Source organism: Hypomesus nipponensis, chromosome 4 (genome assembly GCF_054491055.1).
Source record: "Hypomesus nipponensis isolate SF chromosome 4, ASM5449105v1, whole genome shotgun sequence".
Lineage (NCBI taxonomy): Eukaryota > Metazoa > Chordata > Actinopteri > Osmeriformes > Osmeridae > Hypomesus > Hypomesus nipponensis.
In genome coordinates this window covers 2,276,651-2,304,093 of record NC_140364.1, presented here as the reverse complement: position 1 = coordinate 2,304,093, position 27,443 = coordinate 2,276,651, and the positions used below count along the sequence as shown (strand labels likewise).

The 27,443-nt window shown below is 43.7% G+C and overlaps 4 protein-coding genes across 6 annotated transcripts; 2 read left to right on the top strand and 2 right to left on the bottom strand.

Moving 5' to 3' along the window:
• Positions 1-699: 699 nt before the first annotated feature.
• Positions 700-19,214, bottom strand: LOC146294974 (uncharacterized). Its single transcript, XM_084695622.1, has 10 exons — positions 19,125-19,214; positions 16,751-16,870; positions 6,091-6,369; positions 5,921-5,980; positions 5,290-5,376; positions 2,015-2,053; positions 1,666-1,770; positions 1,339-1,404; positions 1,059-1,148; positions 700-957 (listed from the first exon to the last, which is right to left on the bottom strand). The coding sequence occupies exons 2-10, from the start codon at positions 16,803-16,805 to the stop codon at positions 899-901; spliced, it is 840 nt and encodes a 279-aa protein (XP_084551748.1). The 5' UTR covers positions 16,806-16,870; positions 19,125-19,214; the 3' UTR covers positions 700-898.
• Positions 17,689-21,815, top strand: LOC146294973 (uncharacterized). 3 transcript variants are annotated; one of them, XM_084695617.1, is made up of 9 exons: positions 17,689-17,777; positions 19,048-19,296; positions 19,509-19,787; positions 19,934-19,984; positions 20,104-20,145; positions 20,260-20,373; positions 20,511-20,567; positions 20,757-20,788; positions 21,055-21,815. In XM_084695617.1, exons 1-9 carry the CDS (start codon positions 17,708-17,710, stop codon positions 21,187-21,189), a joined length of 1,029 nt encoding a protein of 342 aa, XP_084551743.1. In that variant the 5' UTR covers positions 17,689-17,707; the 3' UTR covers positions 21,190-21,815. The 3 variants fall into 3 exon arrangements, with proteins under 3 accessions (XP_084551743.1, XP_084551742.1, XP_084551741.1); XM_084695616.1 differs by having other exon boundaries at positions 20,224-20,373; XM_084695615.1 differs by having other exon boundaries at positions 20,104-20,373.
• On the bottom strand, positions 21,719-27,422 carry LOC146294971 (uncharacterized). Its single transcript, XM_084695628.1, has 4 exons — positions 27,246-27,422; positions 24,613-24,720; positions 22,171-22,223; positions 21,719-22,006 (listed from the first exon to the last, which is right to left on the bottom strand). Exons 1-4 carry the CDS (start codon positions 27,280-27,282, stop codon positions 21,878-21,880), a joined length of 327 nt encoding a protein of 108 aa, XP_084551754.1. The 5' UTR covers positions 27,283-27,422; the 3' UTR covers positions 21,719-21,877.
• Positions 22,397-24,541, top strand: LOC146294972 (uncharacterized). The gene has a single exon (XM_084695627.1). The coding sequence runs from the start codon at positions 22,618-22,620 to the stop codon at positions 23,434-23,436; it is 819 nt and encodes a 272-aa protein (XP_084551753.1). The 5' UTR covers positions 22,397-22,617; the 3' UTR covers positions 23,437-24,541.
• Positions 27,423-27,443: the final 21 nt, after the last annotated feature.

Below are 27,443 nucleotides of genomic sequence, written 5' to 3'. Positions count from 1 at the left end.
TAAGGCTAATACCAGTTTTAACCACTGGGAGGATGAGGTTTTGAGTTCATCATTGAAACTTAAAGACAAAAGACAATAGAGATTTGATTAGTGTTTAAGCATGTATGAGCATGAGCATTTGTGTATCCGTGTGTGTTTATGTTTGTTTGTGTGTGTATGTGTGCCCTGTCTTTTGTATATGTAGGCCCTATGTGTTTTATTATGATCTTTCCTTATATAATTCCTGTTCAACCAGAGGCAGATATTTTGTTGATTTTGTGACAACTAAGCCCCATGTGCCTTTTTGTGTGGGTAATGTTGGTAACATTCAATAAAAAACCTGTCCTTTAGATTAAAGTCACAGACACTAGCACAGAGATTTCTGACTTGATAGGAAAAAAGCTGTGTCATCAAGGGGTTAAGGGCAGTTAACGTTACAGCTCAATCCTGCCCACATTCGAATTCAAAGTGAAGTTTGTGTGAGATTATTCTGAAAAAACATATTTAAAGACTGCGATTGTCCTTGCACTTCTACATTTTAAATACAAATTATTCACAAACGTTTTAGCTTTATAATATAGGCTATAGTCCCTTGTAAAAGTACAGTGTTCAAAATTCTGACCAGTTCTCACATACTGCTGTATTACTGAATTAGAAATGATAGGTACAAATTAATTTCTTTTTGACATTTATTTTAAAACACTTCCACTCCAAATCAAGTATTACAAGATGACAATGGATTTATGGTAGGAATAATTTTTGAAGTTAGATCAAAGAAAACCTGAACAAGATTATATTAAATTACATTTGATTCCTTTAGACATATTTAGTGTTAGCATTGCAGACACTTTTATCCAAAGTACAAATGGTGCATAAAGTAAGTACAGTTCGAACAGTATTTCAGTAGTTAGTGCCGAATCTAGTCAAAGCTGGTCTCAGGGACGCATGGAAGTTGTGCCAAGGAGTAAGGGTTTTCCCCTGTTCAGAGGAATGTTCATCACATGTTGTTAGTGCATTATGTCACATACATAGAAATTCCACATCAAACTTCCTCTTTGATGGTGGAGATTGATTCTTACCATTGCTAAACACTTGAACACTGCTGGATTGGGTTGTTGTGTCAGGGTTCTGGATGGTGTCATATGTGGGATCGATGCTCATGGGAATGACTGTCAAAAGGAAACGACATATGCATGTCTTGTCGTGTAACCAAAAGTGTGAATAAATCTGTTAAAAATACTATAGATGCCTTAGGACTGCTAATTCTTTATATTTGGTGTTAATTACTTAATATCAATATGAGTCTTTATGGGTCTATTGATGATGCAGCGGTGTTGATTATTTAATTGTTATATATACCTTCTCCCTGTGTGCCTTGTGCACTAGCAAGATAGTAGATACAACGTTCTTTAGAACTTGAAGAACCTGGTGAAAAGGAAAAAAAAGCTTATCTGCTCTGCATTTTGTACATTTGAAAATCAGAGAACAGGGGTGAGGTAGACAGCAACAGTGCAACCTTATTGCGTTGGTCAGGGAGCAGTCATTCCATCAGAAGGAATGAAAAGCAAGTAATGATGTCTCACAATTGGAGGAAAGGTGTTCTGTTCAACATATGCAGCTGCAGTGCTACAATATCTGATTCACAAATGAAAAGGTGATTTTGTTTAGCTTGTTAATTTTATTTACCTGCTTTCTGAGCCCAGCATCTTCTAATGAGGTACCCCACCAGCACCAGAACCAGAACCAGCACCAGTCCTCCGGCAGCCACACCCACAGCCAGCTGCCGATTACCTGAGACAGGATATGACATCAGAGAAAGATAGGAAATAGAAAGTGACTCTGAAAGGGAAAGTGACTCTGAAAAGATCCTCACTTTAGTAACAGACTTTATAACTAGCCGAATGTAACAATACTGTATGTAGAGTTGACATTTTCAAGCACACAGATCACTCCATAATGACTTCAGAGATGGAGATAAGCAAACATGAAAAATAGTAGATATCCTGTTCATCAAATAGTGGAAGGAAAAGCTTACCATCATCATCTTCATCATCATCATCATCTTCTTCTTCTTCTTTATGTTTGTTGTCAACGTTGGTATTGCATCAAGAGAACAGTATAAGATCAATACTTGTTCCACATTGACAATGCACATTGATCAGATAAAGAATAGATGCAAGGAACACTTAAACTGAACAATTTTGGGCTGCAAAGATGTGGATTGAATTACATGTAGGCATTTTGTGGGAAAAGTCATTCTTCACCATTATACATACAGAACAGTCAAATAACACATATCCCTTTTCCACCAAAGCCGGGCCGGTGCTGGTTCTGGGCTGGTTCCAATTCTCGAACCAGTTCTTCGGTTTTCCACACAAATAAACCTGGCTCCGGTTCCAGAAAACAGGTTCCAACTCAGCACCAACATTAAGGTGGGCCAGAAACAAAAACCGGTGACGTCGGGTGCCAGGGGGCGGTATTATCGTCCCGTGCCAAAACAATACATGACGCCACTTCTAAAAAAGACCAGTACAACAGCTACAGTAACACAATGGACGCAAACCTAAAACAGCAATGGTCTGAGGAGGAAACTAAATGTTTACTGGTTCTGTGGTCCACCACAGAAGTTCAAAATAAATTAGACGGTGCCGTTCGAATGAAAGACAGACGAAAGACAGAAAGAAGAAAGGAAGTGACTCTGGTCAGACAAATCAACCCCTGGGGGTGTTCCAGAAAGATGGCTTAAGAAATCCTCAGCCATAGTCTGAACTCTGAATTTATTAAAAGAGACCTGACAGTTCAGGATTTCTTGGTTCCACAAAGATTCCAGTTTAAGTAATCAGGTTCAACCGAGGGGCAACTGAGGGGCTTACAAATGCCAATGCGGAAGTGGCTTAAAGTGCAATACCGCCGATTGTCACCAGGGGCTGGCTCCCAAAAACTCTGGCTCCAACTGCCTCCCATTCAAAAATTGCCAACTTCTCTCATGAAATACTAAGTAAAAATGTTTCACTCATTATGGTGTCATTAGCTAGATTCCCTCTTCTTATCAGTGTCCTGGTGGTCCATCTAAAAATACTTTTGGGAGAACATTAAATGTTTTTAAAACAAGTTCATTAATGTGTTGTGAATTGAACGTGGCAGCAAATAACAGGAAAGTATGAGAACATTGCTCAAAATGGAAAGGTCATAAATGCTTTATTTGCCTTCACAGCTGTGTATAGCAACAGCAATTCAGATGTACAAGTGTCGAGATGATGAAGCTCAAAATGTTTGAATTTGTACTTTTAATTGTACTCATCAGCCAACAGGAAAAGAGGTGGAGCAGAAAGGGACAGGAGAGCCCCCCCCCCAGCCTTTACCACTGCAGAGGAGTTGGCTCTGGATCATAATAGAGGCAGACCAACAATGGATGCAAAAGACTAACGGGGCACCGTTTGTAAAATGTTGCACATTCTGAAATCTTGCTCCGTTTTTTCACATTCAGCATTGCCTGTTACAGCCACAGCCACGGCATGGTTGCTGTCCATTTTACACCCCCTGCTGGTTCCCCTGTGTCATCCTGCCTAGACCCTCCACACCTGCCACCCATTACCTCATCATCCTTCAAAACTTCAACCTGGCTTTCCAACGACTACTCGTCAGCTCGCTGTCACAGCTACCGTGGTAGTATGCACTTTTAGACCCTCAAGTAATACTCAGATTTTTGCCTTCTCCAAACTTGTTTATCTTTGTGCCCAGGATCATCATCCGTGTACCTAGTACCTGCCTGCCTGCCGACCCGCTCGTTCACAACCTCAAAATCACCTCGGACTTACTCGTGCCTCAGTGTATCTGTGCTGAGTTTGGGTCCACTCAGTGCTACACCGCAACATTGCCAAACGTGAAAAAAAGGAGTGAATACCTACTGTATATGTTTATATGTGAACAAGCAGGTAGGGCTATCGGGGATGGGTGGGAGGTAAAACGTCCACCTCTTCCAGTCTATCCCATCAATTTCCTTGTCTTCTAAACAATGTTCTCATGCTTAATATATTGTGACGTCACGAGAGGCTGGGTCCTGGAGGGGTGCTACGTTCCCCGGAGGTGGCTGCAGCCCTGAGCAGCTATAGCTCCCTCTGCTGGGGGAGTGGGGAGCTCCATCCCTCCCTCAAAGCGGGGCATTCCCGCACACCTGGGACTGATCAGACCCTAATGACCGAAAGGGTTCGGTTAAAGAGGGAGAGCCACAGTTAAGCGGGGTGGGGTGAGAAGAAGGTAGCCTGCAGAAGGAAGAGGCGGTATAAGTTTTCTGGCATTGTATGCAAGAGTTAACGTTTTTTGTTAATTCTGAGGATCAGTAATAAACCCCTGGTTTTCGTTCAACCCCAGTGTCCTCGCACTATTTTGAGACGTCCCGCTGAGGGCTGTGTAGGCTTTCGTGGCGTCACAATATCATTAAGGAAATCTACATTGATCAATAGTGGACTCCATGTCCAAGTACATTAATTCAGCAGTAAACAAAGAGGAAGTATCACGATGTTACTAACTTTAAATCTATCAGATGCTTCCAGAACAAGACTTTTACTGCTACACACAGAGAGTTACAGTAAGACAGAGCAGTCAGTTATCAGCACTGATCACCAACTTCCTGTGTGGGCTACATCATGACCTCGATGGAGCAGAGCATTAGTAACAAAAGGGGGATATCACAATCATCTAACAGATGGAGGACATGATTACTCTTTATTATATTTCTCATCCTACACTTCCATCTTTCCCTCCTTGTCTTCATTTTTATTTCCATTCATTATTATTTTTATAACTCATCTTGTCCTTTTCACCCTTCTTATCTTCAATGTAATCGTTCTGACTTGATTGACTTCATTCTAATCCTGTTGACTTGATTGACAGTGACAACGAGGACAGGACTGAACTGAGTGAGGCCACAACTCACTCTTCAGTCACTGATACTGTCTTTGTTGTCACTGTCAATCAAGTCAGTACTTTATTTCCATAAACCAGGATGGACTTTTCCCGGTGAACAACCTTCATTGTCACATACAAAATCGAAGGTAATAAGTAAGCAGTTCGAACACATATTTCCTTTTCCATGAAACAAAGCATAAAAAGGGGCGATAGAAACTAAGGAGGACCACTCCTTAGTGAGAGACTTTATAATTAGCTGAATGGAACAATACTGTATGTAAAGTTGACATTTTCATGCACACAGATCACTCCATAATGACCTCAGAGATGGAGATGAGCAGACATGACAAATAGTAGATACCCTGTTCATCAAATAGTTGAAGGACGAATGTGGAGACTTACCTTTGTTCTTCTCACTCTTCTTATCTTTCTTCTCATCCTTCTTTGTGGCTTCACTCTCTTCAGCCACTGACACTGTCCTCGTTGTCACTGTCAATTAAGTAAAAACTCATATTTCCATAAACAGGGTCTAACATATGCTATGAAGGGTATGTGTGTGTGTGCGTTGGTGGGGCGGGGGGGGGGGGGTGGGAATCATCGACCTGCTGTTATTTTTGTCATTCAATCACAAAAGCAAAATTAGACAAAAAGTGTTCAAGTAATGGTGAAAGAAATGTGTGACATGTTGCAATGGAACTGCGGTTTGATTTGCGTCACTCAAGGCCCTGAAATGTACATCTGCTATCAGAACTGAAACAGTTGTATTAGGTAGTATCGTTTCAGGTTTGTGGATGCTAAAGTGAATACATGTTTACAGGCTATCTGGGACTGGTGGCAGGTGAGGAGATCTTACTTTGTATCATTAGGGAAATCTTACTTTCATCATCCATTACTGATTATTCCCCACTAACCCCTCCCCCCCCCCCCCCCCCCCGTGTCTTCTAAATGAATACAGTATTGGGATTAGTAGGAGAAGGTGAATGCGATGTCAGTAACTTCAAATCTATCAGATGATTCAAGAACAATACTGTACTTGGAGTTGGTGGACTTTCAGGACCACATGTTCTCTTCTGATCTTCTTCTGGGACTGTTTCTGGGATGTTGAGATGACATGAAACAACACATCAGCTTTTATTCTGAGGCCACAACAGCAGGTTGCTGGTGTATTTCTACCACACTGTCTACTGGCTCTCAGAGACTCACCTGGTGTCACTGTCAGATTCACCACTGGTTCACCGTTGCAGTAGTACACCCCACTGTCTGAGGAAATCACTCTCAAAATAATCAGTGATTTGTCTGCCCCTGAACTAAAACGTTTGCCTGGGTCATCAATGTGTTTGTCGTCACTGTCCTGTCCTTTTCTCACAGTCAGAATGTTAACTCTTCCTCCATCTTGGTCTCTGCTCCATGTTACATCACCTTCAGAGTGGCCACAACTCAACGAAGTGGTGGTCTTCTGCTGGACGGTTTGACAGGTCATCTCTATCATGACAAACATGGATGGACAAAGTATAACGGCTGTTATCTCAGAATGTGACTAGATGCAGGAAGCCTTCACTGTGTACATCCTACAGCTCAGGCTCCAGAACCTTCTGAATTACAATTGGACTAGAAAGATCCATATCCACTACACATCAGAAAATATACAGTAATTCCTTGGACGAGCTTTTGAAAAACAACACAAAAATATACAGGAAAAGTAAAGAGACTGCCGAAAATGTACATGAAATCTAAAACAATATACAAGATTTAAAGTATCTACAGTGTATTCACCACAATATAAAATTACTTTCTTAAAGTCTTCCACTTAGCAAGACACCGCAACAATGTGAAATGAGCTCACCTGCGTAGTTCTTGCCGATCAAGACAGAGACTAGGAGGCAGAAGTAAGTGATCATCATGACTCTATGATCTGTCTGGTCTGAGGTGAAGCTGAGACAGCAGTTGCAATTATTTTTTAAAGGGAAGTGAGCCGACGTAGCCCCAAAGTTACCACAGACACAGACTCACATACAGATCAACACAGTCAACACACAGAGCCACGACTCTGGGGGTCAAGAAGTTACTTCTTGCACTCAATCAACATGCATCTGTACAACATATGTTGCTCGTGCTAGTGTCTGTGTGTGTGTGTGTGTGTGTGTATTTTAGAGTTTCTCTTTGTTAGGATAATTTCTCAAGTAATGCACAGAGTCGTCGGATTCAAAGAAAGTACAATAGTTTAATGCTTGCCAGCAAGGAGACAAAGTCTGATCGCAATACAAAGTTTGTCCACTAGCATGTTGTGCTAGCTAGCTATTTAAGCAGAACCGCTCTTTACAGTCATTGGTTAAGACAAAGGCATGCAAATGTTCCATTGCTCTTCTTCATTGGCTCCTTGGATAGACCTGGCGCAGGAGTGTGTGCGTGCGTGTTTGAGTGTGTGTGCCTTTTGACCCCTGTAAGCTTGACCACATGATTCACCCAACACAGATAAGGCCAGACATCTTTTATGGCCTCTCCAGTAAGAGAGAGTGGTCAGCCCAGGTCACCTTGTTTACATATGCCTCGTGTTCCCCAAAGTTCAGATTTGGGGGTAGGCCTCTCTCTACACACAAGGAATGCTGAATACAGAATCATTCTTATACAGGATAAATGTGCTACATCTTCAATTTTCCCAACACTCTTCCCTGGAACAGATTTCATGTTCCAACCGAGGGGGGCTGGCGCTATCTTAATGTCTAGGGCTGCATCAAATATCCTTTTTGGTCTGCTAAATTGCTGCACTAGTCCACACTTGATCGGTGGGGACCTCATTCTTAGTATTACAGTAACTGTTAGTTTCTCTTTGCATTCTCTAATCCCTGCTCTCAACTCTCAGTCCCCCCTCCACACCTCGCTTGTGGTGTGGGGGGGTTGAGCTGTCAGCATCTGCCTGGTCGCCAGTCTGCCAACGTTGGACCTGGTCGCCAGTGGACATCGATCTGTGACAGTCTGCCAAAGCTGGATCAGGACATCGGTCCTGATCCAGCTCGGTCCTGAACAGCGATTTCCTGGTCCCTTCCCTCATCCACCTGCCTGTGATGCTGCACTACCTGTGATGCTGCTGCAATCACAATCCCCCAGCCCTGTGGCTACCTCTTACATTTGTCAACATTGACACTTCCCTGTTGTATGACTATGTTTAGCGTGTGTTCTGCACCTCTCTTTCTCCAACCGTCTCTGGAGGAGGGGATCCCTCACTGAATAGCTCCTCCCAATGTTTCTTCAATTTTTTCTCCTCTAGTTAGTTTTTCTGTGAGTTTTTCCTTGTCTTCCTTGAGGGTTTAGGTTGGTTGAGGGGCAGTTCTGTGAATGTATGTTAAACTCTCTGTGACATTGCTTGTAAAAAGGGCTATACGAATACATTTTGATTTGATGCGTGTGCCTGATAGACATTTCATCCATTAAGAGACCCTTTTGTGAGGAACAGATTCAAACTATCGAGCCAGTTTTGTCTGTCAGCACTGCTCATCTTCTGAATGCAATGCTGCCTTGCTAACAGCAAGACAATATAAAGTTCATCTTTATTGTCTGTATCAGTGAACTTTGCAATGCTAATGAATTTAAAATTGATACCAAATCAACAGTAATCAAGATGTTAATCACTGGCTGCATCTTGGAATAAGAACACACACATATGTAGTATACTCAAATTAATATGTTTAACATCTAACATTAGTTTGTATATACACATAGAACACATTGATATAATAAGTAGGCTATGCCTTTTCTCTCAGTTTCACTTTGTCAGTGTCGGCTAGTGAACTGTCAGACTCAGTGATTGGGATACAGGCACACATGTCATCCATGATTGATAGAAATGCTTCAGTAAAATGTCTTCACTATCCTAATGATCACAACTGCCTCTAAAAGGCAAGGAAGAGAGACACAGGAAAAGGCGATCCTGCTCCCACAGAGAGTAATGACAGAGCAGTCAGTCATCAGCACTGATCACCAACTTCCTGAGTGTGGTTGCACTGTGGTGAAATGTCAGCCTGCATGTAGTTTGTCACAGAGTAAAGCTATTTTTAGTGGTTGTGGGAAAATATGAGTCCCATAGCACCATGTTTTTGTCCAGATAAATGAGGCAGGGGCAGGCATGAGGAATTGTGACTCAGAATGACACAATTCACAGATGAAAAAGGAAATCATCTTTAGAGAGATTCAAAATAGTCAATACATACAGAGCAAGAACCTTCCTGTCCTGTCCGACAGGAAGCCGTGCGTTAAACTGGGAGCACAAGTCTCTGACTCCCGGTCCATCAGCGCCGGATCCCCTCAGGGCTGCGTCCTTTCTCCTCTGCTCTTCTCCCTGTACGCCAACAGCTGCACCTCCAGTCATCCATCCGTCAAACTGCTGAAGTTTAAGGACGACACCACCCTCATTGGGCTCATCTCTGGTAGAGATGAGTCTGACTACAGGTGGGAAGCAGACAACCTGGTGACCTGGTGTAGCCAGAACAACTTAGAGCTCAATGCTCTTAAGACAGTCAGGTGGCTGAGCGGGTAGAGCATCGGGCTAGTAATATGAAGGTTGCCAGTTCAATTCCCGGCCGAAGCACATGACGTTCACCCTGCTTGCCTTCGGGAGAATGTCCCTGTACTTACTGTAAGTCGTTCTGGATAAGAATGTCTGCTAAATGTAAGACAGTGGAGATGGTTGTGGACTTTAGAAAAAATACAGCCCCACTCACCCACATCCTGCACACCTCAAGGACCCTGAGGCGAGTGAGAAAGATTGTGGCCGATTACAGTAGTGCAATGTTACTGATAGCGCAACCAGTACTGAAAGTGACAGTGTATAAGTGACTTGTGAATCAATGTCCATATCAGTGTCCATTCAGAAGCCTGATGGCCCTAGGGTAGAAACTGTTGTACATTTTGCGTGTGCGAGACCGAATGCTACGGTATCGCCTGCCAGCAGGCAACGAGGTAAAAAGACTGAAGTATTGGTGTTAACACTCTCCTAAAATCATGCCAGCTTTCCTGAAGCAACGTGTGTGGTAGGTGTCCTGTAGGGCTGGGAGCTTCCTGCCGATGATGAACTCAGCAGAACGGACTACACTTCGTAGGGCCTTGTGGTCCCTGTCTGTGCAGCTCCCATCCCACACTGTGATCCAACCAGTCAGTATGCTCTCTATAGTGCATCTGTAAAAGTTAGTGAAGGAACCTGAAGCAGCTACAGTTGATGAGTAGGGGTGCATGCTCCTCCTCCTGCCGCCTCCTATAGTCCACAATCATCTCCTTGGTCTCGCTGACGTTGAGAGAGAGGTTATTGTCCTGACACCATGATGTCAGGGTATCAACCTCATCTCTGTAGGCTGACTCGTCACTGTCAGAGATGAGGCCCACAATGGTTGTGTCGTCAGCAAACTTAACAAGGAGGTTGGAGCTGTGTGTTGCCGCACAGTCGTGAGTGAACAAGGAGAACAGGAGAGGGCTGAGCACACAGCCTTGGGGGGTGCCTGTGTTCAGAATTAGAATCAGAACCAGAATGGGATTTATTCGCCATGAAAGTTTGCACAGACAAGGAATTTACTTTGGCAGGAAGGTGCATACAATAAACATATTGGAACCTAAAATAAGGGTACATAAACTAGCAGTACTAAGTGGAATTAGAATTAAATCAAATGTACCATAAAATATAATTTGGTGATCAGTGTGGATGAGATGCAGTCACCGATTCTCACCACCTGTGGCCTCCCCGTCAGGAAGTGGAAGATCCACTTGCAGAGGGAGGTGCTTAGTCCCAGGTCCACAAGCTTGGAGACCAGTCTGGAGGGAATGATGGTGTCAATGATAGTGATGATGATGGTGTCAATCATGTATAAAAAACAATTTCTGTCACCTTATGCCACACACATGGTTCATAAAATTGGACTGCTTGAACCAGTTACATACTGTTGTGCAAAATATTAAACACTTTTAAACAAACTATTCTTTTCTAATGATATTACCTGCTTGTTTTTGTCAGATATATTATTACAGTAGAGTAAGTAAAAGTCCATGAATATGTTGACCAAACACAACACACAAGACCAGTTAAGCACTCTGCTGAAAATATTTACTGTATTTCACCACATTGTCTATGTAAAGGTTGCATTTTGTGCAGAAAATCTGAACATATTTCAAATTGAATACTGTGTAGTAGGCTACATACTGTATACACAGCAATTACATTTGTGGAGACAAATGGAAATATTCAGCAAATAAAATACAGTACATTGTTTCAATCATGGACTGCCGTGAATGTTTCCCCCCAAAATACTGATGTAGTGCATATAGTAGGCTACATCTTACTGTACTGTACTGTAGAGTAGAGAATAGTAGTAATTTTTTCTCCTCTAGCGACTTTTTGTGGGAGCTTTTCCTTGTCTTCCTTGAGGGTTTAGGTTGGTTTAGGGGCAGTTCTGTGGGCGTATGTGAAGCCCTCTGTGACATTGCTTGTAAAAAGGGCTAGACAAATAAATGTTGACGTGATTCGATTTGAATCATTTTCGTCTCCAAATCTGATTCAGAGTAGTATGTTTACTCTATATTCCAATGTTTATCAGACCCTATTCTGTAAATGTTACTGAATAGTTGTAAACATTTTAATGATTAAATAAATGATATAACACACAAAGAAAAAGTGTAAACGTGCGTGTTTCTACATGTTTCCATTTGAAGACATTTGTGCTCCTGTCAGCCAATAACACCACAGACGGCCCGTAACCGTGGTAACCCCATGTCTGACCGCAAGAGTGCCCCCTTGTGGTTTAACTTCAGTCAGGGCACTTAATTACGCTTTTATCCAAAGCAACTTCCAAGGGAGAGCTTTACAAAAGTGCATAGGTCACAGATCATAACAACGAGATAGCCCCAAACATTGTGGGCTGCCAAAACATGAATCATACATTATGAAAAAACGGTCCACTGTGAAAAAAAAGTCCCAAAGGGAAGAACCATAAGAGCATGTAGTTAGACAAGTTACAATTCTTCCTGATGGTTGTCTTCTGCTTGACAGGTCATCTCTGTTATGACAAAGATGGATGGATAAAGTATAACTACTGTTGTTCCAGAGACTAGATGCAGGAAGCCTGAATTCACTGTGTACATCTTACATCATACAGCTCAGGCTCCAGAACCTTCTGAATTACAGTTGGACTACAAAACACATCAGGATAGATCATTCTTTGGACACACTTTTGAAAAACAACTCAAAATATTCAGGAAAATCTAAGGGACTGCTGAAAAGGTTCATATCATCCAAATATGGCTCACACCATGATACAAAATTACTATCTCAAAGTCTCATTAGACACTGTAGAGAAGCAATGTGAAATGAGCTCACTTGCGTAGTTCTTGCAAATTAAGACAAAGACTAGGAGGCAGAAGTAAGTGCTCATCATGATGCTCTGATCTGTCTGGTCTGAGGTGAACCTAAGAGAGTAACTGTAATATTGTTTTGAAACCAGGAACTAAGCCCATGCACACACACACACTTAAAAAGAAATGACCAACAACTACCTTTCATCATCAAAGGCACAGCAAATCAGCTCTGCTTTTTATTGCATTCAACATCAGCACCATATACATAGATTCAAGTATACACAAAGTGCAAGAACCATAATTGTTTTTTTCAAAAACATAAAACTGCAATACATTTTCTACCAATGTCCAATACCACATTTTCTACCGATACAAATAAATCAATAACAAAGTTGTGTTATAATAATTAAAATGTACATACATTTTTATAATCAGAATTTCTGTATGAGATTTAAATGATTTAGTCAAAGCTGTACACCCATGGAATCAATACCAAGAGGATCAGTACGGCTCCAGGGGACTGATTATATATCATTTTTTAACGACGACTTTACTGTCGATTATGCAGACTGAATCTTCCCATCTTCTGTGTTTTAGGATCCTTGAATGAGAACACACATAATGTAACTATATAGTATACTGAAACAAGTACGTATTGCATCTAACACTTGTTATTTGCACTTGATAGTCAGGTGGCTGAACGGTGAGGGAATCGGGCTAGTAATCTGAAGGTTCTCGGTTCGATTCCCGGCTTAATCAAATTACATTGTGTCCTTGGGCAAGACACTTCACCCTACTTGCCCCAAGGGGGAATGTCCCTGTATTTACTGTAAGTCCCTCTGGATAAGAGTATCCACTAAATGTAAATGTGAACACTTTATGGAATTAGGCATAAGTGAAGTTCGGGAGAAGGATATTGCAACTCAGCCCAGCCAAAGTGCAGAGGAATGTGACCGCACCTCAACTCCTCTTTTCCCAGTCTAATATTTCTGTGTATTTACTCCTCTATTCCTCTCTCTTCGTGCTCACATGTTTTGGCGCCCTCCCACCCCTCCATCTCCTCTGCTTCTCCCTGCTCTCCAGGTAATCTCGCCAGGCATCCCCAGGGATCTGCTGCTGTTCAGCACAAGCACCACACCCTAAGTTCCAGCCTGGTAAACTATTAACCCGCCCTTCCCGACTTCACTCACATCTCAGTTGTACTCTGGAGAATGACACTCTTGTCTCCACAGGACACTAGGCTCGACTTTGCTCCCAACCTCCTTCCCCTGCACCAGACTCAGCTCCGCTACCAGCCTCCTCCACCTGCACCAGACTCAGCTCCGCTACCAGCCTCCTTCACCTGCACCAGACTCAGCTCCGCTACCAGCCTCCTCCACCTGCACCAGACTCAGCTCCGCTACCAGCCTCCTCCACCTGCACCAGACTCAGCTCTGCTACCAGCCTCCTCCAACTGCACCAGACTCAGCTCTGCTACCAGCCTCCTCCACCTGCACCAGATTGAGCTCCGCTACCAGCCTCCTTCACCTGCACTAGACTCAGCTCTGCTACCAGCCTCCTCCACCTGCACCAGACTCAGCTCCGCTACCAGCCTCCTTCACCTGCACCAGACTCAGCTCTGCTACCAGCCTCCTCCACCTGCACCAGACTCAGCTCTGCTACCAGCCTCTTTCACCTGCACCAGACTCAGCTCTGCTACCAGTTTGGTGTGCTACAAGCCCCATCACTCTAATAAACATCCTAAAAGTTCAATTGTTGATTAGTTATTGCACTCATGAAATATGTATGCATACACATTGGAACACATTATTATAATAAGTATGCAGGCCATGCCTTCTCTCTCAGTAGCCTACCTTGTTTACTGGCCAGACAGAACGTGTGTTCTTCAGCACTTGACCAAACTAAAAGATAAGACAGCACAGGGAGAGATATATTAAGGACATTTGACATACTGTACATACTGTATTTTGTCACTGTTTGCTAGTAAACAGTCAGACTTAGCAATTGGGTACAGGCTCACATGGGTGTTAGAAATGCTTCAGTAAAATTGCAGATCAGAACTGCCTCTAAAAAGGCAAGGAAGAGAGAACCACAGGAAAAGGTGATCCTGCTCCCACAGAGAGTAATGACAGAGCAGTCAGTTATCAGCACTGATCACCAACTTCCTGTGTGGGCTACATTATGACCTCGATGGAGCAGAGCATTAGTGACAAAAGGGGGATATCACAATCATCTAACAGATGGAGGACATGATTACTCTTTATTATATTTCTCATCCTACACTTCCATCTGTCCCTCCTTGTCTTCATTTTTATTTACATTCCTATTATTATTCTTATAACTCTCTTGGCAGGGTTTCCCAGATTCGTTAAGAAGCTCTTAACGCTAAGATCTTCTTCAGAACGTTCTAACAGCGCTCTAGAACGCTCTTCGAACGTTCCTAAGAAGATCTTAGCGTTAAGAGCTTCTTAACGAATCTGGGAAACCCGGCCCTTGTCCTTTTCACCCTTTTTCTTATCTTCAATGTAATCGTTCTGACTTGATTGACTTCATTCTAATCCTGTTGACTTGATTGACAGTGACAACGAGGACAGGACTGAACTGAGTGAGGCCACAACTCACTCTTCAGTCACTGATACTGTCTTTGTTGTCACTGTCAATCAAGTCAGTACTTTATTTCCATACACCAGGATGGACTTTTCCCGGTGAACAACCTTCATTGTCACATAAGAAATCGAAGGTAATAAGTAAGCAATTCGAACACATATTTCCTTTTCCACAAAACAAGGATAAAAAGGGGCGATAGAAACTAAGGAGGACCACTCCTTAGTGAGAGACTTTATAATTAGCTGAATGGAACAATACTGTATGTAAAGTTGACATTTTCATGCACACAGATCACTCCATAATGACCTCAGAGATGGAGATGAGCAGACATGACAAATAGTAGATACCCTGTTCATCAAATAGTTGAAGGACGAATAAGGAGACTTACTCTTGTTCTTCTCATCCTTCTTCTCATTCTTCACTTCCTTCTTTTCCTCCTGGTTGTCTTCTTTTTTCTTTCCATCTTCCTTATTCTTTTTATTCGTGTTCTTCTCTCTCTTCTTCTCTTTCTTCTCATCCTTCTTTGTGGCCTCCCTCTCTTCAGCCACTGACACTGTCCTCGTTGTCACTGTCAATCAAGTCAAAAACGTGTATTTCCATAAACAGGGTCTAACGTGTTTAGTTCCAAACAGAAGAGACTTTAATCCTCCAGTTTAACATCGTCATGAGGTACAGAGTGAAACTAAAGTGAGAAAGTTACAGTTAGCTAGTGAGAAAAGACGTGAAATGGACAGACACAGAGAAGGCTATGTGTGTGTGTGCGTTGGTGGGGGGGGGGGGGGGGGGGGGGGAATAATCGGTCTGCTGTTATTTTTGTCATTCGATCACAAAAGCTAAATTAGACAAAAAGTGTTCAAGTCATGGTAGGCAGGTGAGGAGATCTTACTTTGTATCATTGAGGAAATCATACATCACTGATTATTACCCCCCCCCCCTCACCGTGCACTGCTTTGACTAAAAGTGTAGAGCATTTGACTACTGATCAAAAGGTCACAAGTTAAACTCCCCTGTACAGTACTTTGAGTAAAAGTGTCTGCTAAATGAATACATGTCTGTTTTGTAGAAAAGAGAAGGTAATAAAGCTATTAACTGTAAATCTATCTTACGCTTCCAGAACAATACTGTACTTGTAGTTGGTGGACTTTTAGGACCACACGTTCTTTTCTTATCTTCTTCTGGGACTGCTTCTGGGATGTTGAGATGACATGAAAAAACACATCAGCTGACTTGTATTCTGAGGCCACAACAGAACAGATTCCTGGTGTATTTCTACCACACTGTCTACTGGCTCTCAGAGACTCACCTGGTGTCACTGTCAGATTCACCACTGGTTCACCGTTGCTGTAGTACACCCCACTGTCTGAGGAAATCACTCTCAAAATATTCAGTGATTTGTCTGCCCCTGAACTAAAACGTTTGCCAGGGTCATGAATGTGTTTGTCCTCGCTGTCCTGTCCTTTTCTCACAGTCAGAATGTTAACTCTTCCTCCATCTTGGTCTCTGCTCCATGTTACATCACCTTCAGAGTGGCCACAACTCAACGAAGCGGTGGTCTTCTGCTGGACAGTTTGACAGGTCATCTCTATCATGACAAACATGGATGGATAAAGTTTAACTGCTGTTGTCTCAGAATGTGACTAGATGCAGGAAGCCTGACCTCACTGTGTACATCCTACATCCTACAGCTCAGCCTCCGAACCTTCTGAATTACAATTGAATTACATTTGGACTGAATTACACTTACACTGAACATCAGAAAATATCATTCTTTAAGCGAGCTTTCGAAAAATAATTCTAAAATATTCAGGAAAAGGACAGAGACTGCTGAAAATGTACATACAATAAAAAAATGGCTCACACCTTGATACAAAATGACTTAAAGTCTCAATAGACACCGTAGAGAAGCAATGTGAAATGAGCTCACCTGCGTAGTTCTTGCAAATCAAGACAGAGACTAGGAGGCAGAAGTAAGTGATCATTGTGATGCTCTGATCTGTCTGGTGAAGTTGAGACAGCAGTTGTGCTGTTCTTTTGAAACCAGGGACTGAGCGCACGTACACAGAAAGAGAAGAGGCAACCAGCTTCCAAACAGGAAACCACGATCTGAGCCTGCACACAAACAGACACACACACACAGAGACACATACAGACACATACAGACACACAGACAGAGACACACACACATGCAGACACACACAGACACACTACCGTTCGAAAGTTTGAGGTCACTTAGAAATGTCCTTATTTTTCAAAGAAAAGCACTGTTTTTTTTATGAAGATAACATTACATTTATCTGAAATCCAAGAAGAACTTCATCATAACTATACATTGTTAATGTGGTACAGAGGCCCATTTGCAGAAACTTTTACTCCAGTGTTCAAATGGTACATTGTGTTTGCTAATTGCCTTTAGAAGACTAATGGATGATTTGAAGGATTAGAATTAGAATACCAAAGGTCTGCAAAGTTGTAATTGCTGCAAATGGAGCATTATTTGACAAAAGCAAAGTTTGAAGAACAAAATGTATATTTCAAATAAAAAGAATTATTTCTAACAATAATAATTAACCTTGTAAATGTCTTGACTATATTTTCTATTCATTTAGAAAGTTATTTTATAAATAAAAGTGTGAATTTTCATGGAAAACACAAAATTGTCTGTGTGTCCCCAAACTTTTGAACGGTAGTGTAGACACACTTCAGTACTTCTATAGCATGCAGCTGTGTCCATCATTTTGTATCTTAGTGTGTGTGTTTGTGTGTGTGTGTGTTTGTGTGTGTGTTTGTGTGTGCAGAAGGGGTGGCAACAGCCTCCACACAACACAGCTTCCCTGTTTGCCTCCAGTTACAGTTTCAAACTTCAACTCAGTGCCTGGTGGACATGTCAGGCTCGGTCATCGTTTGGTTGTGTCTTGTCATGACCTCCTTTACCTCAGCTGAAACTTCCTCAGGTAAGATAGTCTGATTGGAGTTACCAATATAAAATATCCCATCACTTTTCAACATTTATATGATATGTCTGACAGTGTCATGAAATTTTACGACAGAACTACCTTTTACAGCAAGATGCTTTGTTGATGTTGTATACTTCATAGTTTTTAGAGAAAGAGTAGTGGTCTAATAAATTACAAGCGTTGACCTCCAAGGTGCAAAGTATCTATAAAATCAAGTGTGACCATTTCCATCTGATTATGTAATACAATAATGAAGGGTATTTTCATAATTTTCCCTCACATAGTTTTAGTTGATGTCAACAATGCAACAGTACAAAGCAAGGAGAGATTTCATTCAGAATGTTTCAGATGATATCATACATTAGCATGATCCTGGTGTGTTCCAGCTATGCTGGATTCACTTCTGGCTTAGACCAGCAGTATAGGGTCCTGGGTGCTTAATGACTGAGGCTGAAAAGGGACACAGTCATACTGTATTGTTGGGTGCTGTAGCTTAGGACAGCCTCTCGTGAAATTACGGGGTTGAACTAACTGAAGTCTGAAATCCACGAAGAACTTCATCATAACCCTAACCCTTTCCCAGATCTACTGTGAGACATTAATCGTCAAGCAATATTTGTATCTTTATCTGGAAAAAGAGCGCCTGCTAAATGACTGGAAATGTAAACGTTGCCAGTCCAGCATGACCTCCGTGACAGCAGCGTGTGGTGGGGTTGTGTTTGAGTCTAGAAGAGAGGGACGCTGTGTTTCCGTGAGATAAAGAGGAATGGCAGGAAGACACAGGAAGCTGGAGCTAAATCCAGAGCCCTCAGCAGGCTGTGAGTAGCGCTCACTGTGAGTAGCACTCAGTCTTGTGGCAGCCTCGTGGAGTCTGGCGTTGGTGACTGTCCTGCTGTGACGGTGCACCCGCCTGTGAGACCCTCCAGACCGCCCAGGCCTGCTCCTCTTTAGTGCCCCTCGCCGAGTGACGAGTCTGAAGACGCCCTGAACTCGTTTTCGGGGTGTGTCTTTTTTTATAAGCATTTGTGTGGTCATTATCTTGTTGTGCTGTATATGCGTTGTATGTAACGTCACATAGAAGAATAGGATTGACTATTTCTGCCACCCCACCTATAACCCCTCCCTCTCTCCCTCTCTTGCCCCCCTTGCACGCCCTCCCCTCGGCCTCCATTTCCCTTTTGTCCCTCACGTTGGCTCCTCCTTTCCCCTTGTCCCCCCACCCCACACACACACCCCCCACACCCCCCTCACACACACACCCCTGTAGTCAGGAGGGTGTCCGTGCCAGAAGACCACCACCTCTCCCTGCCCTGTGGTCGCCCCGGCAACGCAGTCTGGACTCACCAGGACGGGGGCGTCATCGGCCGCCAGCGCGGCGACGCAACGGCCGAACCGGAGCGTCCCAAGTACGCCCTGCTCCCCGACGGCTCGCTGTTCATCAGGGACCTGGAGGAGGCAGACTCCGGCGAGTTCCGCTGCAACGACCGTCTGGTCGCCCACGTCCAGGTGCTTTCAGGTAGGACGCTGAGCAGAGGTCAAAGGGGCAAGGTTTATCTGAAATGTCTTTTTATACATTGTGTGTTTTTGTGTGTCTGCATGCGCGTGTCTTTGAATGTGCACGTGTGTGCCTCTCCATCTGTATGCATGTGTGTGTGCGTATGCATATGCACGTGTCTGCGTATATGTCCGTGTACACGCGCGTGTGTGTGTGTGTGTGTGTGCGTCCAGGCCAGGTGTTCTCAGTGTCAGCAGGCCGGGTTCTGGTCCTGCCCTGCCGTGGTTCTGCTAAGCCCAAGCAGAGGTGGTTCTTCAGGGGGCAGGGCCAGGCGAAACGGCAGCCCATGGCCACGCGCTACAAGAGCGGGGAGGTGAGGGAGGAGAGGGCCGACCCGGGGAACAGGTTCTCCTATGACCGCGACGAGCTGCAGATTGCCGACCTGCAGCCAGGGGACGCTGGAGAGTACCTGTGCAACACTGAGACGGCTGGGAGAGTCACTGTGCTGCCAGGTGGGAGGGAGGGAGGGAGGGAGTTTGTGTGGTTGTGTGTTTGTGTGCATACTATTTATGTCTGTGGGGGGGGGGGGGGGGGGGGTCAGATGTCAGATGAGTTCCTGTGACTTGGCTTTGTTTTATGTTTTGGTTGGCATAAACAGACCCAGATAACTCCAGCACCCAGTCTACCACCACTGTGGTACTGAACACAGGTGTACCCTACAATCCAACACCACCCACACAAATGGTTCCCACATAAAACTTATTCTGAAACTAACTACTTCTAAGTAACACTAATAATTTTTTGGTTCTATGGTACTCCTCTCTCCAGATACTATTGAGGAGGAGGACAAAGAAGCAAAGTTTGACAACGGTGAGGTTACTGTAACCATGGAGATTCCGAGAATATTTGGGAGTGAACTAGTTGTGTGTTTTTTAACCATTCATTCAGCAATACTTGCTACACATGCTTACGTTTTCACACAAGGCTCTGTGGTGGCAGCAGTGATCGGTCTGGGCGTGGCTGCCCTGTTAGCCTCTCTGATGTGTCTTCTGACTGTCAACATGAAGTGCAGGAGGAAGAGGAAGTACACAAACCCAGGTAGACACATCATCTCACAACAAAATTGCTGACCGGCCTAATATACTTGCCGAGACGCCTTTTGAAACATGCAGATGCAGCATTGTAACACGTTTCTCATATATGTTTGGTATGAACTGTATATTTGTTGTATTCAGGGGCACAGCACAGACAGGAAGAGACGGAGCTTCAACACCGGGGACTGTCAAGTACAGGTGAAGGACCTTAGATAGACACAACGTGACACACACACACACATATACACTCACACACATACACACACACATACATACAGTGGCAGGCAGACGGAAGGAAACGTCGGGTTTGAACCCAGATGAGACCCAGATGTGAAGCGATGCAGGACGAGAGCGCCCCCTAAAGGCCGCCTCTTCTTCGTGTTCCAGAGTGCGAGCTGGCAGACAGGGGCACAGAGAGGGTGAGTACGGCTGGACCTCACGCACTGGAGGTGTTTACCAACCTGGAAACATGTCACTGGGACAGTTTGTTAATACAATACCGTGTGTGAGTGTTGTGTGTGTGATTACATGTGTGTGCGTTTGAGTGTGCCATTTTTATGTGTGTGCGTGTGTGTCTGTTATGCATGGGACGGTGTTTGTGCGTCTGCATCTGTGCATGTGCGTGTATACATGCGTCTCTGTGTGTGTGTAAGTTCATATATGTGTATGTGTGTGTGTGTCTCAGACTTCTCCTCATATAGAGGAAGTGGAGGATCTCCACTATGCCTCTCTGGGTCGTCAGAACTGGAAGGACCTGGAAAGACCCAGAGCTACGACCGACCTGCACAACCACGTCATCTACTCTGCTGTGGTCACCTGACCCTCAACACCACCCTGGTCAGCTGACCCCCTCAGCTCCAACACCACCCTGATCACCTGACCTCCAAATAGAACAACCTCCCCTCTTCTACAAGACCAATCAAATGGCAGTATTTACTTCATTAACATCAACATGTCAACATCACTACAGTTGCAGCTCATTAAGAGGAGGGACTGTCTATATAGTCATTCGGAATAATTGACAGATTATATATTTGGTGCTATGAGATTTATTAAGATGCTTTCGAAGTAAAACTATTTTTGGATCAATCTTTAAATGCTATATGCAGAAGAGTCTGAGCTAAGTGGGATCAACTCAGTTGAAGAGGGCAGTTTCAGACTTCACTGCATAAGACGGTGCGCCCACAGAAAAGCAAAGAGAGATCGTAGTTATTCCAGTCAAAAGGTAACTGGGATGAGAGAACGTAGCTTAAAGTACATCGACTGTGCAACTGAGTGCAGAGCATGTGTCTGCATGTGTGATTAACTGGTTCGTTTACCTACAGCAATAAAAGGTTGTTGAGACAAGAACGATCTACTGCCCTTTATGTAGAGAATTCTGTCCTGTCTGCTAAAAGAGAAAACTTTACAGAACAAAAATAAAGCTATTGGGCTACTATACACAAATATGTGACAGTGCTTTGTACAGTATGTAATATCACTATACTATAACATATTATAAGACATCATTAAGTGCTTGGGTTGACATGGCAACCCACTGTTGAGTATGTCACATCTCCCTCCAATGGGAACCTCCCTTGAGTGGGGGGGCGGGGCCTGGCTGTGTGCCTCAGGCTAGCATAGTGCAAGCCCATTTCCTGTAAAGAAAGAAATATACACCAATCAGATCAGGGGGAATGGGGGAAGAGGAAATCTGTTTCACTCATTCGTCCTAACACACACCCCTTTAGTCACACAGTCACCCGTCCAGTTGGTATAAGTGTAACTGTAATGATTTTAAGCATTAACAGAGACTTGCTACCTTTAGACTTGTGTCCCCCTTCAAACAGCCACTGCCCAAGTAAATGGATCTGCCTACGGAAATGTGTAGAGAGCAGATGTCTGTTATGGTATCAGGTCAGTCAGAGACACATTCCAACAGTGGCTGCTGAACAAACACACACAGACAACCTTCCACCCTGTCTTAAAGGGGCCACACCGAGACGAGTTTGGCTGCATTTAGTTGTGCACTTTCACTTTCACTTTGCGCTCACATGATTTCTACGAAGGACACGCTCACGGAAAGAGAAAGTAAGTCAGACAAACAACAACTCCTCGGTGCGGACAGAGTTTTCTTTCAATCTTTCTCTCTCTGTCGAGCCGGCATCCACCCCATTTGGTCGTCTCTTCCATGCAGAGAGCACCACAGCAGCAGGCGGATCGGTGAGTCCCGTCCTCCGAGAGTTCCCCTCAGCTCCGTGGCCTCACCATGCCCAGCCAGGCTCAGCTCCTGGAGGCTCTGTCCGCCGTCTCCGGCTGCAACGTGCAGCTGGCGGCCGGAGCGGCCCACACGCTCACACCCCAGGACTTTGTCAACGTCGTGGCTCTCAAGGAGTTCTACACACAGGAGGGTCTGCAGGCACTGGAGTATCCCAGCCTGGGGACTCTCTCCCTGCAGGACATGAGCACCACCACCACCCTGGCCCTCCCCGAGTCGGACTCCGCCCCGACGAACAGACCCACGGTCTACGTCAACGCCCAGGAGTTCTTCGACCCCGGGTGGAACTACGACTTCACCAACGTGAGGGACGGAGAGACGGTGTTCACCCGGGGGAAGGAACCGTACCTCCGGCCCTGCGGATGGTACCGGGCCGCCATCAAGGTTCTGAAGAAGTACCCAGACGGGGACGCCTGGCTGGGGACCGGGGACGAGGCATGGCCCGTCTCCTACCACGGCTCCGCCATGGACGGCTCCCTCGGCATCATCTTCACCAAAAAGAAAGCCGAAGGTGACGAAGATGACGTTCCCGGGGAGCTGTCGGCGGCCGGGTCCACCCTGGGAAGAGGAGTTTATTCCACACCAGACGTCAAGATCGCTGAGAAGTTCTCCAAGACCTTCCGGTCCAAAGAGGACAACAAGGTGTACAAGGTGGTTCTGCAGAACCGGATTAACCCGGAGCAGCGTCAGAAGTGTCGGAGGGAGAACTACTGGCTGGTGTACGTGCCGGAAAGATCCACGGCCATCCAGGAGAGAGCCATCATCGAGGGAGCCCTGCGCCCTTATGGCCTGCTGCTGCAGCAGGTGTAACCATGTTGGGTAACCAGGTTAATTCAGGGGGTGGGTGTAGCTCAGGGGTAGAGCTTTTGACAGCTTTCCATCCCTTGGACTAATACATTATTCTGACATTATATATCATATACAGTAGCATACAGTATCTCTACATGCCTAGTTTGATTACGTTATTTAAAATACGTTTGTTAACCGGATGGTTAGAGGTCAGTGGAGAATTTTCTTGCTGATCGCAGATCATGTTTAAATCCCTCCCCCTGTCTATCATAAAAGAGTCTGATATGTGAATAATACATTATTATAAACCAGATCTCTGTTGAACTCTGCTATTTTTCCTGGTTAATTGTTTAGTCTAAATCATTTGTTGTTGCCTCTCGTTAAACATGCTTACAGAAGTGCCTTTGATCAACTGAATGTAGGAATTAATGGCAAAATGTGTTGCAAGTGGTATGAACATCACTTCCTGTTTTCAGCTATTACGTAACAAGGCTACATAATGAACTACAGAACTACCGTAATTTTCGGACTATAAGCCTTTTGTCGCATTTTTCGACCCTGCGGCTTATATAACGGTGCGGCTAATCTATGGATTTTTACAGCTAACGGCTAACGGTTAATCCATGGGAGTTTCCTCAAGCAGCCATCTCTTTCCCGACAACTAATTACATATGGTAATTAAACATTAAAACACCTGCGGTTTATAGTCAAGTGCGGCTTGTACACATCATTCAATTTAGCTGCTGCGGCTTATATAACGGTGCGCCTTATAGTCCGAAAATTACGGTACAAGCAGGAGCTGGAAAACAATGATTGCCTTCTACTTGAATCTGTCTACTTCTGAAAGCTACCAAGAGCTCAAAACTCAGGAAGAGCTCAGAAAAATGACACCACATCGCCATTTACTGGTGCATATGTAGAATGACCAGTCACATCAATACTTTTAAATGTAACATTCAATAGTTCTGTTTTGACAACTTTGATATGCTGTGAAGTGGTGAGGCATATGATAACATATTGATCATGATGTTTGTTGATTAATTGATTAAATTGAAATAATAGATACACAAGAAGTTTGTAGACTCTAATTATAAAGATATTAAACCATCACTGGCATGTTACTGAATGAACTGTGGCCTGTTGAGTCATTTCAAAGTAAAGCGCTTTAAAGAGTTGTAGGTGGAGGGGAGCACCCACCTTTCTGGAAACAGAGTGCCCAGACAGCGAGGCCTGAGAGCAGGGCTGAGGCGGGGGCGACACAGGCCATAAGGACCCAGCATGGACTGTGCCCTGCCCCCTCATGGGCTGGAACACAGAACGCACTACAGTCACAACACAGAACAGTCACACAACAGTCACAAAGGACAATAGTCAGCTAGAACACAACAGACACAAACACAACAGTCAGAAAACAGGACACACGACAGTCAGCTAGAACACACAACAGTCAGAACACAGGACACTCAACAGTCCGCTAGAACACACAACAGTCAGAACACAGGACACTCAACAGTCCGCTAGAACACACAACAGTCAGGACACAGGACACTCAACAGTCCGCTAGAACACACAACAGTCAGAAGACAGGACACACAACAGTCAGATAAAACATGGAACACACAACAGTCAGTAAGCGTTTACTTACAGTTTTTCACAATTGCTAAAACACATTTTCAACGGTCACCCATTTTCTCAAAACTGTAAACACAAAACCAAATCTTCCAAACTACATTTCCAAAACCTCTGACTCTTCTGGCACAATCAAACTCTCGCCCCTAAACCATTCAACCTGTGCTAAAAATCAAACAATGCTTTCAGATCATGAACACAGCAAATCAATAATATAAACACCATGGAGCAATAGTTAGACACAACACAAAAAAATGTATGCAGGGCATGTAGTTACATAAAAAATATGTTAATTGTACATACTGCAGTGAACACATTTCACAATAAAGAAAGTATAACAGTCATAACTTACTGTAGTACTGTGAATTAATTGCATACTAAGTACTTTAAGTAATACAGTATGGTATGTCTTTAAATATTCAGCACTTGCATGAAAATACAGTAGTCCGACTGCAAAAGCCCAAATAATAAAGAAAACTCTAAAGGAAAAGCATTTTACAGTAAACTCAAATGTTGTGCAACTGCAAAGTCAATGTGAGATTTACTGCCACAGTTACACATCTTTGTACTGGGATCAGCCAGAGGATCATTAGAAAACAAGAGTGAACAATTTTGAGTCATTGTGTTTACAGTCAAGGACAAAGACAGGACAATTTTCCAATTGCTTAGACACAAAAATGTCAAATAACACAAAGTCAGAAAAACCTGACCCTCAAGGAGCAAAACAGCAGCCCAGATCTGCACAACTATAAGCACATTCTCAGCCTCACACTATTTGCAAAATACTTCACACAGTGTTTTGCAAATCACAAAACACACTTTTCTACATTAGACACAGAAATGTAAGATTATGTCACTTACAGTAATTGCCTTTTCAAGACACTGCCTTGTAAAATGCCACACGTGAACGGATGGATCAAACGGGCGTCAGGTGTACAAGCACTAAAGTGCTGAATTGTAAACATACCAATCAGGTGTGAGCACTATAAAAAAGCAACAGGACAGTGTCCTCATCAAATCAAATGTTGCAGGAAGAGGGAGAGTGTGATATCTTGGTATTTGCTGTTACGTAAGTTGAGCATAAGCGCCATCTACTGTTAGGATAAGGTAATACCAGGACCTGTGGGCTGGTTGGCTACATTTGTTGTACCTGAAAGGTACCTTGGAAAAAAACAGCAAAGCAATTGAATGTGTAACAGAGTTGCGTCATTCTTTTATAAATATCAATCAAGATTTTACAGAGAGGGAGAGTGAGGATGAGAGGGGGAGCCCGTGGAGGAAGAGTGGTAGGGAGAGGGGGAGGTAGACCTGGAGGTTGTGGAAGAATAGGGCCAAGCTGACAGTATCTAATGAAATTCGAGCACCATTGGTGGACCAGGTTGTGAACCATGGGGCAACATTGAGAGAGGCTGTACAGAGAGTTCAGCCCAACATCAGCAGATATACTGTTGCAACAGTATTGCAACAGTAAAAATGACATTTTTGACAAGAGCACAGGTGAAAACTACTTTTCTCTACTGTCTTCAGTACAATACCGTAAAATGTAGCCTCGTAAATGCACTACATTTGTACTTTTTTGTACACATTCACTGCAGTCCCTGATTGAAACAATGTACTGGATTTCATTTGCTGTATGCTTTCCTTTGTCTCCACAAATGTATTTGCTGTGTTTACAGTATGTAGCCTACTACAGTATTTGATTTGAAATATGTTCTGATCTTCTGTCAAAAACAATTTCACCAATTTTACGAACCATGTGTGTGGTATATGGGGACATATACATGATTGTATTGAACGAAGCGTTTCATTTAGCAAACGATTGGAGGTATTCTCCTACTTTTGTGTCTGGTTGTGTGAATCGTGTGTTGTGTTATGACAAAGTGAGCCCTGTTTTCAAAATTGTGCTTCAGCAATCGGAAAAAAAACTGTAAAGATGACAACAGTGTTGAAGTTGTGTTTACTGTTTGCCTCCGGAGTTTACCATTTTGCAACAAAAGTGCATCACAGTGCAAAGTGTTTTTAGTGAGTGAGAATGTGTTTAGAGTTTTGCCAAAATAGTGACTGATTCAACACATGGGTGTAGGCCACTGATAATCTTGTTCAGAGAATGTGGTTTAGTGTTTTGCCAATTGTGAAAAACTGTAATTTAGACGGTTGGTTCTTTAATTGGTTACTTACTGTAAATAGGAGTGGGAACTTACCCTCAAACACCAGACAAATCCCCTTTCCGAATACCATACTTCCATCATGAGAGCGGGCAGCACAGAAGTAGCATCCAAGGTCGGTCTCTCTCAGCGAGATGATCTCAATACTGATCAATCCAGACGAATCCTTCACTGCTTTGAAGCGCTCTGGGTCTTTATTGTAAATAGCACTGCTCGCATTGTCTAACCTGGATA

Coding starts and splice junctions, on each gene's coding strand:
- LOC146294974 (XM_084695622.1), bottom strand. CDS start 16,805: ATGATCACTTACTTCTGCCTCCTAGTCTCTGTCTTGATTTGCAAGAAC. Junction 5,981..6,090: donor GAATCTGACAGTGACACCAG/GTGAGTCTCTGA, acceptor TCAACATCCCAG/AAACAGTCCCAGAAGAAGAT. Junction 1,405..1,665: donor ATGCTGGGCTCAGAAAGCAG/GTAAATAAAATT, acceptor CCTTTTCACCAG/GTTCTTCAAGTTCTAAAGAA.
- LOC146294971 (XM_084695628.1), bottom strand. CDS start 27,282: ATGGTATTCGGAAAGGGGATTTGTCTGGTGTTTGAGG. Junction 24,721..27,245: donor GATTTGTCTGGTGTTTGAGG/GTAAGTTCCCAC, acceptor TCTGTGTTCCAG/CCCATGAGGGGGCAGGGCAC. Junction 22,007..22,170: donor AGGGGGACACAAGTCTAAAG/GTAGCAAGTCTC, acceptor CTTTCTTTACAG/GAAATGGGCTTGCACTATGC.
- LOC146294973 (XM_084695615.1), top strand. CDS start 17,708: ATGTCAGGCTCGGTCATCGTTTGGTTGTGTCTTGTCATGACCTCCTTT. Junction 19,985..20,103: donor CACTGTGGTACTGAACACAG/GTGTACCCTACA, acceptor TCCTCTCTCCAG/ATACTATTGAGGAGGAGGAC. Junction 20,374..20,510: donor GAGGAAGTACACAAACCCAG/GTAGACACATCA, acceptor TGTTGTATTCAG/GGGCACAGCACAGACAGGAA.
- LOC146294972 (XM_084695627.1), top strand. CDS start 22,618: ATGCCCAGCCAGGCTCAGCTCCTGGAGGCTCTGTCCGCCGTCTCCGGC.